We start from the raw sequence: 16,361 nt of genomic DNA, 5'->3' as shown, positions 1-16,361 counted from the left end.
GATGGATGCAGAGGTGGCCCTGCTGCTTTGCATGTCCTGGAGCTCGCGCGTGTCTGGTGGAACAGAAGGCGGCGTTGCAATGATCAAGGAACCCAGTTCTGACCCTCAAATGCTCCCCTTCCAGTGCAGGGAGATGATACCAGCCTTCCGAGCCTTCCTGAAGAGGCGCGATAGGACCGTGGTGACCCAGATGCTGAGGTGAGTCCTTGGGGCGCTGGCTGGGAGCCACGGGCGTCCCGTGATGTCCAGAGGACACAGCCGCACCCTCTGTCCACACAGCCTGCAGGAGCTGCTCCTGTGCCCGTCCCGGAGATTTGGCGAGTATCTCCATCTCCTCTACGCCCTGAGGCTGCACACCCCGGCAGAACACGCCGATCGCGGAGACCTGACCACTGCCATCGAGCAAATCAAAAACTACAAAGGCTACATCGAGCAGGTTGGTGGATGGGGATCTGTGTCCTTCTAAGCGTTAAGTGTGGCTGTGCTCCCACGGGGCCCTGCCTGACAGATTCCCAGACGCCTCCCCCTCTGCACCACGTTAAAAGAGTCCTTCATCCTTTTAATGCTGAATCAGTAGCTGTGTTCAGTGATTCGGAGTCCAACAGGCATTTATTCTAAACCAAATAACATGAGACAGATGGTTTTAAAATCTCTGTACAAGTAATATAAAAGCCTTATTAATACGAGAGTTTGAAGAATGGGGTATTTTGGCGGATTTTTCCGGATAACTAAAAAAGAGTTCAAATCCTTTGATTCAATTAGAGCTTTTTAATGCATTAATTAGCTTCCTCACCTTTGTAAGTGTACTGATCATGCTTATTCTCTCAAAAAGAGCCCAGCATCTGGGAACACAGCCCTATCACTCGAAAAGACACTGTGGGGAGCCTGAGGCACGGCCCTGCTGATTGCAGGCTCATGTCACGTTGTGCCCAGAAGATGCCTTTTGGAACAGTCTTATCGTTTGTCTTGTTAAGTCATTGGGTAAAGAAAATTGAGATTTTCATTATAGCTTCTGAAAATACCGAGTCCGGTGTCAAGTGCCATGAAATATTTCAATCTCTTTTCCGTATAAAAATTTCACAACTTGAGTTTGTCTAAAATCATTTTGTTTTCTAGATGAAGCAAAACTTCCTTAGGAAAGATCAGCTGTCGGACATCCAGAGAAGCATCTGTGGGTGCCCTGTACGTATTGCAACACACTTGCCAGCTCTTGTGCTCATGAATGTAACCTCACGTCACTAGCGAAGGACATGTGGATTGCAGCTGAGCCAGCGTGTGTTGGTGCCTGCCAGGAGCTGGTGCTGCCATGTGCCCCTGTTTCACCTCCTGGATCTGCAGGGAAGCTGTGGGGGAAGAGGCCCAAGCATGCTGGACCCCATCTAGCGCCTTTCTGCAGCCTTCGCCCCTTGCTTGGTCTTGCTCTGCTGGTGGCCCGAGAAGAGGGGCTGTGTCAGTGTCTGTCTCCTTGCACGTTGTACCTGGTGCAGGATTCTGCACACTGAGGATATCTGAAAAGTCTTGGAAGTCCTCTGTTGCCCACAGAATGTCACCACCCCCACCCACACCCACTGGGCCTTCTCCCTAACTGCTTCCCCACTTTCTCTCTATCCCTAGCCCTGTGTGCAGAACACACACATCTATCCACTCACCCTTCTGCAAGGTTAGCCTCACTTCCCATCTCTGGTGTTTACTCTCTGAAATTGCCTTACTTCCCACTGCACTTGGTAAACTCCTTTAACAATCAGGTCAATCACCAGCTTCTTGGTGACATTTCCCCCAACATCTCCAGCACTGGGTTACCCCTTCCTCGGCATTCGGCAGCATCCTGACCTTCCCATCCCTTGCAGCCCCAGCACCAGGAGCTCCACCAGCTACGGGCTGCACTTGGTCTCCCAGCCCCACACCTGCCTCAGGGTCTGGCGCATCGTAGGAGCTCAATACATGGATTCGTTGTCTTAGAGAGTCAGTGGATTGAAGCTGTTATTTTTATCTTGTCGAATTGGGGATCGAAGTGGAGTTGTCATAATTTAGATCTGCATGTTAGGTGGGGAAAGAGAACCGGAGCTGAGCATAGAAAAGATGGCATCAAGTCCAAATTCTTGGAAGTCCCAGGATCCACAGAACTTGTGGCTCACAGCTCAGCCTCCGGAGCAGGGCCATGCCAAGCCCTCGTCTCCTGGGTCCACACCAGTGCCAGACTTGACCGCTTAATCAGCCCCGACTCATTCGCTCCCTTTTCTTTTTGTAAAGTTTTGTAATTAGAGAAGTTATAGGTTTACAGAAAAATCATGTAAAAAATATAGTGTTCCCAAATACCCCACACCCTGTTATTGACATTCTGCATTAGTGTGTGGGACCTTTGTTACAACTGATGAAAGAATATTATAATTGTACTGTTAACTGTAGTCCATAGTTTAAACTAGGATGTGTTTTTTCCCAACATACCACCCTATTAACACCTTGCATTAATATGCTGCATTTGTTATAATTCATGAAAGAACATTTTTATAATTGTTCTGTCACACTAGGGTCCACTGTGTTGTACAGTTGTATATTCTATCTTTTAATTTACATTCTGTGACCTAAAATTTTCTCTTTTAACTACATTCACACATAGAATTCAGTGCTGTTATTTACACTTACAATGTTGTGCTACCATCACCACCATCTATTTCCAAAACTTTACAGTAAACCCAAATAGAAATTCTGTACAAGTTAAGCATTAACTCCCCATTCCTGATGCCCACCCCAGTCCCTGGTAATCTATATTCTATATTCTAATTCTGTGAGTTTGCTTATTCCAATTATTTCATACCAGTGAGATCATACAATATTTGTCCTTTTGTTTCACTCAACATGATTCTTCAAGGTTCATCCATGTTGTTGCGGGAACCAGAACTTCATTCCTTTATATGGCTGAATAATTTTGAATTGTGTGTATATTCCACATTTTGTTTATCCATTCATCAGTTGGACACTTGGGATGCTCCCATCTTTTGACAACTGTGAATAATGCTGCTATGAATATTGGTGTACATGTATCTGTCCAAGTCCCTGCTTTCAGTTCTTTTGGGTATACACCAGTAGAGGGATTGCCGGGTCCTATGATAATTCTATATATCACAGCTTTCTGAGGAACCACCAGACTGTCTTCCACAGCGGCTGCACCATTTTACATTCCCACCAGCAGTGAATGAGTGTTCCTATTTCTCCACATCCTCTGCAACACTCGCAAATTTGTTTTTTTTTGTTTTTTTTTTTTTTTTTTTTTGATAGTAGCCATTCTAGTGGGTGCAAAATGGTATCTCATTGTGGTTTTGGTTTGCATTTCCCTAATAACTAGTGCAGATGAGCATCTTTTTATGTGCTTTTTAGCTATTTGTATTTCCTCTTTGGAAAAATGTCTATTCGAGTCTTTTGCCCATTTTTAATTGGGCCAGTTGTCTTTTTATTGTTGAGTTGTAGGATTTCTTTATATATTCTGGATAATAAACCCTTATTGTATATGTGGTTTCCAAATATTTTCTGCCCTTGCATAGGCTGTCTTTTCACTTTCATGATAAAGTCCTTTGACGCACAAAAGTTTTTAATTTTGAGGAGGTCCCTCAAAAATGTCTATTTTCTTTTGTTGTGTGTGCTTTGGGTGTAAAGTCTAAGAAACTTTTGCCTGATACAAGATCCTGAAGATACTTCCCTACATTTTCTTTTAGGGTTTAGGACTTTTATATTTCTGGGTTTTATATTTAGGTCTGTGATTCATTTTGAGTTAATTTTTGTATATGGTGTGAGATAAGGATCCTCTTTCATTCTTTTGCATGTGTATATCCATTCTCCTTGCACTATTCTTAAAGAGACTCTTCTTTCTCAATTGAGTGGCCTTAAAAACCTTGTCAAAAATCAGTTGGCCATTGATAGAAATGTCTATTTCTGAACTCATAATTGGATTCATCTGGTCTGTATGCCTGCTGGTTGCAGTACCATGCTTTTTTGACCATTGTAGCTCAGTAATAAGCTTTAAAGTCAGGAAATGTGAGTCGTCCAACTTCATTCTTCTTTTTCAAGATAGATTTGGCTATTCAGGGCCCCTTTCCCTTCCAAATAAGTTTGATAATTGGCTATTCCTGTTCTGAAAAATAGGCTGGTGGAATTTTGATTGGGATTGCTTTGATTGTAAATCATTTTGGGTAGGATTGACATCTTAACAGTATTTCCTCTTTCAATTCATGAGCATTTTTGCTTTCTTTTAGCAAGGTTTTGTAATTTTCCATGTGTAAGTCTTTTACATCTTGGTTAAATTTATTTCTAGCTTTGATTCTTTTAGTTGCTATTGTAAATAGTATTTTTTTCTTCATTTCCTCCTCAGATTGCTCATTACTAGTATATAGAAACACTGCTGATTTTTGCGTGTTGATCTTATATCCTGCCTGTGCCAGTTTGAATATATTGTGTCACCCAAACGCCATTATCTTCGATGTAATCTTGTGTAGGCAGATGTAATCAGTGTTGATTAGATTGTAATTCTTTGAGGGTTTCTTTGGAATGCGCCCCAGCCAGCTGTGGGTGATGACTCTAATTGGATAATTTCCATGGAGTGTTGGCCCACCCATTGGGTGGGCCTTGATCAGTGGAGCCATATCAATGAGCTGACGGGCAGAGGGAACTCAGTGCAGCTCTGAGTGATGTTTGAAGAGGAGCTACAGCCAAGAGGGACACTTTGAAGAATGCACTGGAACTGAGAGAGGAGCTTCACCTTACAGAGACATTTTGGAGACGGCCTTTGAAAGCAGACTTTTGCTCTGGAGAAGCTAAGAGAAGACAGATGCCCCAAGAGCAACTGAGAGTGACATTTTGGAGAGAAGCTGAAGCCTAGAGAGGACCGTCCTGGGAGAAAGCCATTTTGAAACCAGAACTTTGGAGCAGACGCCAGCCACATGACTTCCCAGCTGACAGAGGTTTTCCGGACACCATTGGCCATCCTCCAGTGAAGGTACCCGATTGCTGATGTGTTACCTTGGACACTTTATGGCCTTAAGACTGTAACTGTGTAACCAAATAAACACCCTTTTATAAAAGCCAACCCGTCTCTGGTGTTTTGCATTCTGGCAGCATTAGCAAACTAGAACACTGCCACGTTGCTGAATCCATTTATTAGCTCTGGTAGTTTTGTTGTAGATTTTTTGGGACTTTCTCTATATAGGATTACATCATCTGTAAATACAGAAAGTTTTACTGCTTCCTTTCCAATTGGGATGCCTTTTATTTCTTTTTCTTGCCTAACTGCTCTGGGTAGAACTTCCAGTGCAATGTTGAATAACAGTGGTGACAGTGGACATCTTTGTCTGGTTCCGGATCTTAGAGGGAAAGCTTGCAGTCTTCCACCATTGAGTATGATGTCACCTGTGAGTTTTTCATATATGCCCTTTATCATGTTGAGGAAGTGTTCTTCTATTCCTGTCTAAGTTTGTTTTTGTTTGTTTGTTTGTTTGTTTTTAATCAAGAAAGGATGCAGGATATGGTCAAATGCCTTTTCTATATCAGTGGAGATGAGCATGTGGTTTTTCCCTTTGTTTTGTTGATGTGGTGTGTTACATTAATTGATTTTCTTATGTTGAACCACCCTTGCATACCTGGGATAAAACCCACTTGATCATGGTGTATACTTCTTTGATGTGCTGTTGGGTTCAAATTGCAAGTATTTTGTTGAGGATTTTTGCATCTATATTCGTAAGAGAAATTGGTCTATAATTTTCTCCTCATGTAGCATCTGGCTTTGGTATTAAGGTGATGTTGGCTTCATAGAATGAGTTAGGTAGTGGTCCCTCCTGTTCAATTATTTAGAAGAATTTGAGCAGGATTGCTGTTAATTAATTCCTCTTGGAATGTTTGGTAGAATTCACCTGTGAAGCCATCTGGTCCTGGGCTTTTCTTTTTTGGGAGGTTTTTTGTTTTATTTTTTAATTCAGTTTTATTGAGATGTATTCACATACCGTACAGCCAACTCTGATGTACAATCAACTGTTCATAGTACTATCATATAGCTGTGCCTTCATCACCCAATCTATTTTTTGAACATTTTCCTTATACCAGAAAAAGTAAAAATAAGAATAGAAAATAAAAGTAAAAAGGAACATGTTGGGAGGTTTTTGATGACTGATTCACTCACTCTCTTTACCTGTAATTGGTCTGTTGAGGTCTTCTGTTTCTTCTAGAGTCAGTGTAGGTTATTCATGTATTTCTAGGAATTTGTCCATTTCTTCTAAGTTGTCTAATTTTTTGGCATACAGTTGTTTATGGTGTCCTCTTATGATCCTTTCACTTCCTTTCCTTGGGGACTTCCCTCACTCTACCCCACCCATCCCCATCGGTTTTGTTTTTGTTCCTAGGAAAGCATTCATCAATAAGAATTTCAGTAGTTTATAAATTTAGTGCCCTCAAATACAGTTTTCATTGTCGATCTTCCTAAAAAGTGTGGTCTTCCTAAAAAGCCTGTTTTATAAAAAATGGAAACACTTTTTTTTTTTGGAATTGAACTGAGTACTAGTCAACAATTGAATATTCTGGGATATAAAATGGTTCTGCAGTAGTGGGACTTTTTTTTTTTTTAATTTTTGTGTATTTCTAATTTTTTTTTTTGTTTTCATAGACTCTATCAGAAGTAAACAGATATCTGATTAGGATCCAAGATGTAGCCCAACTTCACTGCTGTGATGAGGAAATAAGTCTCTCTTTAAGGTAAAAACCAGTGACTATCCTAAGTTACTGTCCTAAGGTGGAGGGTGCCCCAAGAGGTGAGTGAGTCTTATCTTCTTGTCTGCCTGGCGTCCGCGACAAAGTCGGGCACATGGGAGGTTATGGTAAATCTTGGTGTTGAGCTGAAAAGTTACACTCCCCACCTGTACACACACCCACACCCACGCCCCCACCCCTCATACCTCCCCCGTTCCCCACTCTCCTCCCACCCCTTCCCACCCACCCCCACACCCCCACATCCGCACCCCCACACCCCACACCCGCCCCTCGAGACGGTGTCAGGTTCTTTACCAGCTCATTCTCATTCCAGGCAGCTCCTGGGGCAGGATGGGAAAAAATAAGTGTCTCTGCCAGGACCACCAGCGCCACAGAGGCAGGAACTTGGTGGTCGGTCACTTTCCTGCCGAGTCAGGTCGGGGTGTGGGGGAACAAGGCTGGGCAAACCTTTTCTGCAGAGCGTCTGAGAGTAAATAATTTAGGTTTTACGGACTGATTGATCTCTGCAGCGAGCACTCAGTTTCGTTCGTAGCCAAAGCAGCTACGGATACCACCCCAAACGACCAGCACAACGCCCCTAAACACCACCATGCCGGACGGAGCGAGTGGGCGCGGCCGTGTCCCCATAAAACGTGACTGACCGAAGAGGCCAGCGTTCGCGGACCTCTGCTCTAGGGAACTGTTCATCCAATTATGTTCTCAGTATCAACGGCAAATAGCAGCAAGTAGCAAACAAATGGAGTGAAAGAAGTCTTTTAATTTGTCCAACTCCAACCAAGGAAATAACAAGTGATTTGTCGATTATTTCAATGGCTATTTCTGAGAATGTTTCCCAGAGGCCCAGTGTGTGTGGGGGGGTGGCAGGTTGAAGAAATCAGTCCCCCCTCCCCATCCCACTTCAGTGGTTCTTCAAGAAAAATCAGATCACATGATTGTGTCCCCTTTCCCATTAGCACAGTGATTTTTATGTAGAGGGGGAGATTTTTTTTTTTTTTTTCCTTTTGGTTAGTAGCAACAGAAAATAGTTCTTGTGATGGAAGGCAACCAGCCACCACCCTGCAACTCCAAACCCACAGACGTGCTACACGGACCCAGGTTTTGGTTGTTAGAACTCAAACTTCCACTACAATCTGGGTAGCAGATGAGAGTGCACTTGAGCATCTAAGGATAACGGAGGAATGTGAACTTATTCTACCCTCTAATTATGCCATGCATTTATTTTTAAAGAGACCCTTAGTGATTTGCCAAGCAAGTGCTATAAATGCCATTTTATATTCATATTTGAAATTAAGTAAATGCAGAACAGGCTCATATTCCAAAGGGTACCACACAGAATCTTTAGCCAGCAACCTTGTTTTCGGTCGTTTTAGAAAGTCACATGAAATCCAGGAAATGCACTCCCTGTGATTTGCATCAGGAATTCCCACTTGGAGGAGAGCTGCTCTGTGTCCACGCGGGTGGCAGCGCCCAGCGAGAGCGCGGTTTTATGGTGACCACGGATTTCCGCTTCTCTCACCCGATGCAGCCGTATGTGAGCTGCTCTCCCGTCACAAACCAGCACGACGACCGCTACACATATCAGCCACCAGCACAGTTCAGAGCTGTGCCACAGATCTAAGCAAATTGCATTATGAAAGAAAAATCTTACTCTGGGATGAAGATGAAGTCATAGAGTCACTATCAGGGCTAGGAAATTTGGGGCATTGGCCCCTCTGAGGACATAGCATGAAGAACTGCAGGAACATTAAGCTTTTTATGTCCATATTGTGGACTGTGGACCTTTTGTGAGTATTGTGGCTTTTTCAGAAACACCAATCTTCATTTGTGGGGCTTTAGGACTTGAAGCCTCCTGATTCTTAAGTGAGCTGCTTTTTCTGTCCCAGTGGGGCCTTGCCAAAGGGGCAAAAGCAGAGGCTTGTAGGACTGGTGGGCCTGGCCCGGGGTCACCAGAGGAGCCACCTGCTCCCCAGACCCAGAGTCCCCTTGAGGAATGACCCCCCACACTGCCAAACTGTGCTCTAGAAAGCACGTCTCAGCTTCCCCAAGGGAGGGGCCGTCGCTCCCCAGGGTGCCTGCACCTTGGAGGTGGGGGTGGAGGATGGGGTGGGGTGGCAAATCCCAGACCTGGCAGGGGCTCTGGCTCAGAAGTGCCTCACCCTGAGGACCCAGAGTGCAGAAATGGGGGTCAGATGAGCATGGAGGTGGGGGCCAGGTGAGCGTGGAGGTGGGGGGCTCAGGCCATCACACCACCGGCCCAGCTGCCTGCCTGCTGCTGTCTGTTCACGACAAAGCTTGTGTCCCGAAAGTTCTCTTAAAGGCTCATGTGTTTCTGGCAGGTGGACACGTCCTGCCTTTCTCTTGGGCTGGCGGTGCAGCAACGACACGCTTCTCAAGGGTAGTTAAAAGTTTAAATGACCATAGATCTGTTCCATTTTGCTGAGCCAGGGACCTATTTGTAAATAAGTGAGAAACCCTAAGTTCAGGGAAATAGCTCCACCCTAGGGACTGCTGCTTAGAGTGTGAGTGGGGGGCTTTCGGAAACATTTTGGGGGGCCTGATTTAGCAAATAGATTTTTAAAACGGGACAATGGAACTGTTTTTTAAACCAGTGTAAGTATCATCCTTTCCATTCAGCACTTTCAGGGTGCTAAAAAAACTGCTGTGGCTGGAAGCGTCAGGATTTATAAGCATTTTTTTCAAGGTGGCCTAAATCACAGTTTCTCCCTCTTCGGAGCAATCATTTTCCCATGCTCACATGCGTGAGTACCTTCCCCTCCCGGTGGCCTCAGCTCCCTTCCCCGAGTCATCTGCACCCATGGCCCACCCTCATGGGCCGCACACCTGGAAAGCTCTTTCACTTCCCCCCATCCTCAGTGCTGGCCCTTCCAACGGAAGACAAAGGCGCCTCTATCTACCAAAGCTGACACCCTGTCGAAGCCACCCCCAGGCACATGCTCTAATATTTCAGATAACAGCAAACTTTTATTATAACATTAAGCATGTTTTTAATTTTGGTACCCAAAATAATTGTTCTTATCAGTGATATGGTAAAAATCTTGCCCCCCCCCCCCCAAAAAAAAAGGCAAGACCTTGGGTGGAGCTCTTTTGCTCATTCAAAGTGGCCCTTCCTCACCCACCCCCACACAGATCTAAGACGCATCCCCACTTTTCTTGTGCCCTCTCTCCCTCATCCCTGGTTCTGGCCAATCCACTATTCTGTTAAGAACCCATCGACTTGATCACGAGGGAGCAGGATGCACCCATCCCTCCAGCCTCACTTGTAACTACACAGACCCGGGTATAAGGGAGATGTGGGAGGGCGGGGTTGGCTCCAGGGAATGGGGACTCCTGGGGGTGGGCGCTGCTGCATTTCCATCGTCCCCACACCTAACAGGACATGACTTCCTAACTCCAAAGAGCCAAATCCAAAGACAGCACACCTCCAACCTTCTTCACTCCCTGGTCTCTGCCCAGCTCTTAGGCATGGTTGTAACTAATGATTCAAGGGCCTCATTACCCAAAGCGTGGGCTGCAGGTGAGCAGAACTGGCATCACGAGGGGGTTTTAGAAACTGACAATTCAGGCCAACCCAGATCTGCAGAATCAGAATTTGAATTTCATCAAATCCCCGGGCAATTCAGATGCACACTTAAGTTTGTACTATGTACAAGTCAGAGCCATTCTCATATAAAGTGAATTAGAAGAGCATGTAGGGAGAACCTGGAATCCTTTGATAAAAATACATATACCCGCTGGGCCTGTAAGTCAATGTTGCATAGTTTCATGACCCCATCTCACCATGCAGCCTTTCCACAAGCTGCTGTTTCTTACTGAAATGCCCCTTGTCTCCATTTAGCAAACTTCCAATGCGTCTTCAGGGCTCAGCTCAAGCATCATTTCCTTAGCCTCGAGGGATCCTTCCCCAACCTTGCAGGTTCTCTAAGCACTATATGCCTTTCCTTTACAGAATTTATCACAAAAGCAATTTAACATGTATGATGAATTGACTGCCTTTCTCCAATTCTAGATTCTCAGCTCCATGAGAGCTGACACACTGTCTGTGTTTATTCAGCATTGTGTCTTCAAAACAGGGTGCTTAGCACATGTTAGGCACCCATAGCCACTACTGGGTGGCTGAATGACTGAATGGTCTTCCTCTCCTGCACCCTCCACTTCATCTACATATGCATTAGAATGAGGTTGGAACTGAAAAATGCTATGGAAACAGGTGGGGTATCTGGCAGAAAGACTTGCTAGGAACATTGGGCCAACTGAATTGAAAACCATCAAATTTTATTTCCACAAAAGATAATCTCCCCCAAGATCCTCCTTTTGTAAGTAGGTGAGTTAACTGCAAGGCACTGGGCTAGCTGCTAGGAGGGCAATCATAATAAGATTTGCTTTCAGAAAAATCGTAATAATGTAAAATATCATGGGCACTATGCTAAGTGCTTAATGTGCATAATATAATCGAACTTTCCTAACAAACCAAGGTGCTGGGTATCATTAATCCAGTCTCACAGGTAAGAAAACTGTTGCTCTTCAGATTAAACAGCTAATCAGTGTTACATCGCTATTAAACAGCATCCAGCTTGTGTTTACCTAGTTCCCAAGCCCTTGCTCTTTCAAATAAACTAAACTATTTAATTCTGTCCATGTCATTCATCTTTATTTTCTTCAGATGTCTCCTAAAACATACACCTGTTTGATTATTTTATTGTCTCACTCAGAAATTACGTTTCTCACCAACTCCGCATTTGGAGCCACCTTTTATTTCTACCCTCACAACTCCTTAAGAAAAAAAAAATACATACACCCTTTTACTAATTGGTCCTACTCTTCAGAACCCTGTCTAATAGAAATAACAACATGCATAAGGAATTTGTTTATATGTAAGAATCAGCTTATTGTAACAACATTCATAGAGACAAGGAAAAAAAAAAAAAGAAATGAGGGAGGGGAAGGGAGAGCCAAGCCTGTAAACAAAGCAAGACCCCCTCAGGGGCAGGGCAGGGCAGGGGGGAGGAAATAAATGATGGTCCCACCACACCATGAAGTATAATTTTAGCCATTATAAAGAATGAAAGTCATCCCAGTTAACTTGAAGCAATTTCCAGTGCTAGTGAGAAAAGCAGGAAACAAGTGTCAGTAATATTCCCGTTTTGGTCAAACAATGGCCATGTCCTTGCAAACAGGTGCGCTCACCTGCCCAAACCTGTGCATCACCTGGGCCAGGAGGAGAGCGCGAATGAGTGGACCAGCTCGCTAACTTTGGTGGCCTGAGTATAGGCAGGCATCAGCCAAGCAAAGAGAAATGTGGAAAAAATAAAGGGTACCCTAAAAAAAAAAAGCCAACGGTATGAACTGACGCCACTTACGTATTTATGTAAAACCATACATGGATCTAAATAGACAATTTAAAAATTAAAGATAGTAAAGATAAAAAATAACATTCCCCTGAACAAGACAACAAATGGACTCTTCATTAGAGTAACTTCCTGAGGGCTGCTTCATGCTTATAAGAGAAAAAACGCATTTAGTCACCCTCTATAAACGTTTAGCTTGTTCCCTTGGGGGCTAGTGTGTGTGTGTGTGTGTGTGTGTGTGTGTGTGTGTGTGTGTGTGTGTCACTGGAGCTCTGTTGGGGGACTCACACCCACACAGATGACCCTGCGAGAGTGGAGTCGAACCTGCCAGTACGGCACTGCTGCTCCAACACCAGGACAAACAGAGGGCAGTGGGCTGTGCACACCACCTCAGTGAAAATGAGGAGCTACTAAATTCAAACCTTCACACCGATGTCGTCTACTAAGTTACCTGCTGTTGCGGACTGAATCAAGCCCCTCACAAAAGGCATTTAGATTCAGCTCCCAACCCCTGGTCCTCGGGGTGTGACCCCATCTTAACTAGGGCCTTTGAAGATGTGATTAGTTAGGGTGCCCAAAATTGAATGAGAGGGGCCTTGACCCAATAGGGCTGATGTCCTTATGAGCAAAGGAAATTGGGCCTGAAGGAGAAGCCTGGGGAGCAGTGAGAAGCTGGAAGTCAACAGAACCCAGAGGAGAAAGAAGACATCGCCATGAACATTGCCACGTGATAGAAAAGCCAAAAGCCAAGAAACCCCAAAGACTGCCAGCCAGACAGAAGATACCGACCCTGGAAGGAAGCAAATCTTCTAGTCTCTGAAACTGTGAGCCAATAAATTCGTTAAGCCAACCTGTGGTATTGTATTCGTTTTAGCTGCTAGGAAACTAAGACACCCACCAACTTCCCTCCAATCAAAATGTAAATGCCTTTGCTTTCTCTTGGTGGTCCAGTGTGCCTCCTCCCCTGCTTTCTCTGGGCACACCTTGTGCCAAAGTGGCTCTTGAGTCTTTCTTCACCCCAATCTGTTACCTTTGAAGATTAAAACAACTCCCCCCAAATTTATTTCCCCAGAGTGCCCAAATACACCACACATATAATACCAAACTTAAAAGATTTAAAAAAAAAAACAAACCCACAGTTACAATGTATGTTTTATTTCATAAATGAGGGAGCATTCGGTGTCCATTTTCCTGACGGTATGAAATACTCGTCCAAAGGGCAAGCTCCAACCCCTCCCAGGAAACTTGAGGGCCCCTGGTGCTGCCTGAGGGGCAGGGGGCTAATCAACCAGGGCGCTCCTATGGAGGACTTCGGTGAGCCAGGCAGGGGTGAAGAGCCTTGACTGGCTTCCCCGCGGTAAGATGAGTTGTGCAGCAAAGCACACGCGCATTAACCCCCTCTCCTTTTAACACAGGCTCTACGAACACATCCGCGACCTCAGCCTTTTCCTCTTCAACGACGCGCTGCTCGTTTCTAGTCGGGCCATGTCTCACACCCCATTTACAAGGACTTCAAAAACAACCCATCAGTTCATTGCTTCCGTGGCCCTTCACAGGTTACTTATAGAAGATATTCCAGATTCCAAATGTACGTATTTGTTTCCTTCCAAGAGATAAATACCTTCTTTGGAAGCTATATGATATAAAGCTCATAATGATTTAAAAAGTAGGAAAAGGACTGTAATTTAAATTTGCCGGCCTGCAAATAATTTCCAAAATATTAGGATTTCATTAAACAACATAAACGTTCATCTGCCTCTGAAATAGCAAAAGAAGGGACTGCTGGCCTTGTCAGACACATCCGCGAGACAGCAAGAAAACAGCCTGTAAGGCCACAGGGCAGGCACGACCCCCTTCACTGTGAGCCCCAAAGCAGCTCTTGCCCACCGTCCCACACTGCCTCCGGGTGCTAATCTTGAAGAACTGGTTCAGACTTCTCCCTAGTACTGTTCCATTCAACCAGAGCCCAGTGATTATTAAGTATCTGGCCATACTTAAATTCATATTTGAGTTGGGAGTTTTTCCCTAAAGGAATCAACGGATTTGCAAAGGATGCTTATATCTTCAAAATGCTCACATTTTTTTCATAGCAATTCAAATAGAAATTTCATTTGTCACAAAAAGAAATCCTACCTGAAACTTCTGTGCCTATTTTCAGTTGTTATCCTACACTCTACTTCCCAAGCTTAAAAGGATTCATCTCTTTCCTGTGTTTGTTAGGCCAGACAATCTAAATCTAACAGCCCTCACTCCAGAATTTTAAATGCAAGTAAAGGCAGGACTTAAGGTTAAAGCTGGAACGAAGATCTCAGTAAAGGAATTAACTTAAAAAGGGGGGCTGTTTCCCATTAGCTTCAGCCCCATTTTAAATCTGAGCCTGAGAAAGAAAAGAACACTATGATGGGGACAAAAATTTCTACCCAGAAGACACACTTGGGTAAAACGGGTTAGTTCCCCATAACCATGAGTATGGTTAAAAATACTGTGCACCGTGTCTCCTTTCACCTCCCCTCCCCCCATAACCAGCCCCGCCCCATGTCTCAGCGCGGCCATGAATCTAGCGGACAGCGGACATGCAGCCAAGGCGGCCGAGGTCTGGCTCTCAGCGTCTCCACCTGAGGAAACCACTAGTCAAGACTACCAATTCCAGCTCCTCCTGGAGAGGCCGAGACAAGGAATTACAGAACATCGCATCATTTATCATTTAGTCTTTAAAAATAATTGCTAATTATAATTAAACAAGTGTAATATAAAGATGAGATTATTTCAGTTTAGGATATATTTGAATTATTCAGTAATTTTAGGAAGATTACATTCGAAACTGGTTTTGATCCCTAATTTTAGTCTTCAAAAAGTTCATAAAGATGACTTGGTCAATTCTTGGATATTTTCAAGAATTTTAAAACATTTTCCTCTTTTCTTTTGATTATTACCCACTAAGATTAACGTACCTCAAATTTTTTTTACAGATATCAAGAATGCATTTATTCTTCATGGTCCAAAACATGAATGGATTTGTGCTACAGAGACTGAGGATGATAAATTCCTGTGGCTGTCAGTGCTCCAAAGCGCAATCAAAAGTAGCACAGAGACGTGAGACCAGGCTGAAGGGAAACACTGGGGGTGCAGATCTTCCCCGGCCAGGTCGGACCCTGTGCACTGTCTGTTCTGGAAGATTCAGCAAGTGGCCAAGTCGTTATCTAATATGAATGATGAAGGGACGGTGACCCATAGGGTTCCCTCCAGCTTTTGAAGGCCCCCATCCATGCCCAGTCACCTGGGGTATGATATGAACAAATCTGAGTCCAAAATTTTGAATCACTTCTTTTGGTATTTTTCATGGACAATATTATTTTGAGTATTTGACTCATGAAACCTAAGACAGAGCAAGCACAGTGTGTGTCTAATGCTTCGCTTTATGATCTAATGAAAAGTAAAGTCAGAATGAAATTTCTTAAATGACCACTCTAGAGAAACATTTTCATTGTTGGTGATTTACCAATCATCTTTAACATTTTCAACAAAGAATTACTGATTCAAAATGGCAGTTTATTTATTCAAAAACTTGTTACACATATCCTTAATATGAACGTGTTCCTTTAGAGACCACTAAAAATATACCACTAAAACCAAAGTACTAAAACATTCTGTAATTTTAAAATGTTTTTTTTTGTTTCTAAAACTGAATTCTTAGACTGTTAAAACAAAAAGCTTTAAAAATATTTGTGACATTGTTAAATTAGAAGGCTTCTGAAGAAAAAAGCAAACAAAAAAATAAATGGAAAGCTAGCAAAACTCACCTATAATGGAATTCAGCTAAGTAAAAATGGAAAAAAAAAAAAAAGTTCTGTTTTGAAACAGAGAAACAGCAAAATAGATGTTGAATAGTTTTCTGGGGCCTCTGAAGTCTTCATTTGATTATTTTTAACAAACTAAAGCCATAACCTGTCAACCACTTGAAAACTTTAGCTCATGCATGCAGTAGTAATAATATTCTTAGTTAGGGCTAAATGCAGGTTACATTACTCTTAAATGCTTTAGGTTGTCAGTTTCCTTTTTGTTTCACAGTCTCATTTAAGACAATAAAATGAACTGGTACAATCTAGGAGTGTGAACCTAAGCTATTTAAACATTTTCTTCTTTCCACAATGAAAATACAAATTCTTCCTAATTCTTAAAAATTTAAATCCTTGTTAAAAAATGTACAAAGGGTAAAATGCTGTGCTGTTTTATTAGTGTAAAAATCAC

General features: G+C 43.4%; 1 protein-coding gene across 8 annotated transcripts in view; it reads left to right on the top strand.

Annotated features, from left to right (window-relative positions):
- The window catches only part of ECT2L (epithelial cell transforming 2 like), a 116,876-nt gene extending 100,857 nt beyond the window's left edge, over positions 1-16,019 (top strand). For 6 of the 8 annotated variants that reach the window (XM_037844205.1, XM_037844207.1, XM_037844203.1 and 3 more), the window contains 6 exons: positions 125-198; positions 280-436; positions 1,117-1,182; positions 6,644-6,732; positions 13,529-13,701; positions 15,083-16,019. In XM_037844205.1, coding sequence (XP_037700133.1) covers positions 125-198; positions 280-436; positions 1,117-1,182; positions 6,644-6,732; positions 13,529-13,701; positions 15,083-15,210 — 687 coding nt within the window. In that variant the 3' untranslated portion in view covers positions 15,211-16,019. Of the gene's footprint in view, positions 1-124; positions 199-279; positions 437-1,116; positions 1,183-6,643; positions 6,733-7,060; positions 7,726-13,528; positions 13,702-15,082 lie in introns of those variants that run through there. The other 2 variants (XR_005218044.1, XM_037844204.1) reach the window with 2 other exon arrangements.
- The last annotated feature ends 342 nt before the right edge of the window (positions 16,020-16,361 follow it).

Source organism: Choloepus didactylus, chromosome 7 (genome assembly GCF_015220235.1).
Source record: "Choloepus didactylus isolate mChoDid1 chromosome 7, mChoDid1.pri, whole genome shotgun sequence".
In the NCBI taxonomy this organism is placed as follows: domain Eukaryota; kingdom Metazoa; phylum Chordata; class Mammalia; order Pilosa; family Megalonychidae; genus Choloepus; species Choloepus didactylus.
This window is presented reverse-complemented; position numbering and strand designations above follow the sequence as displayed.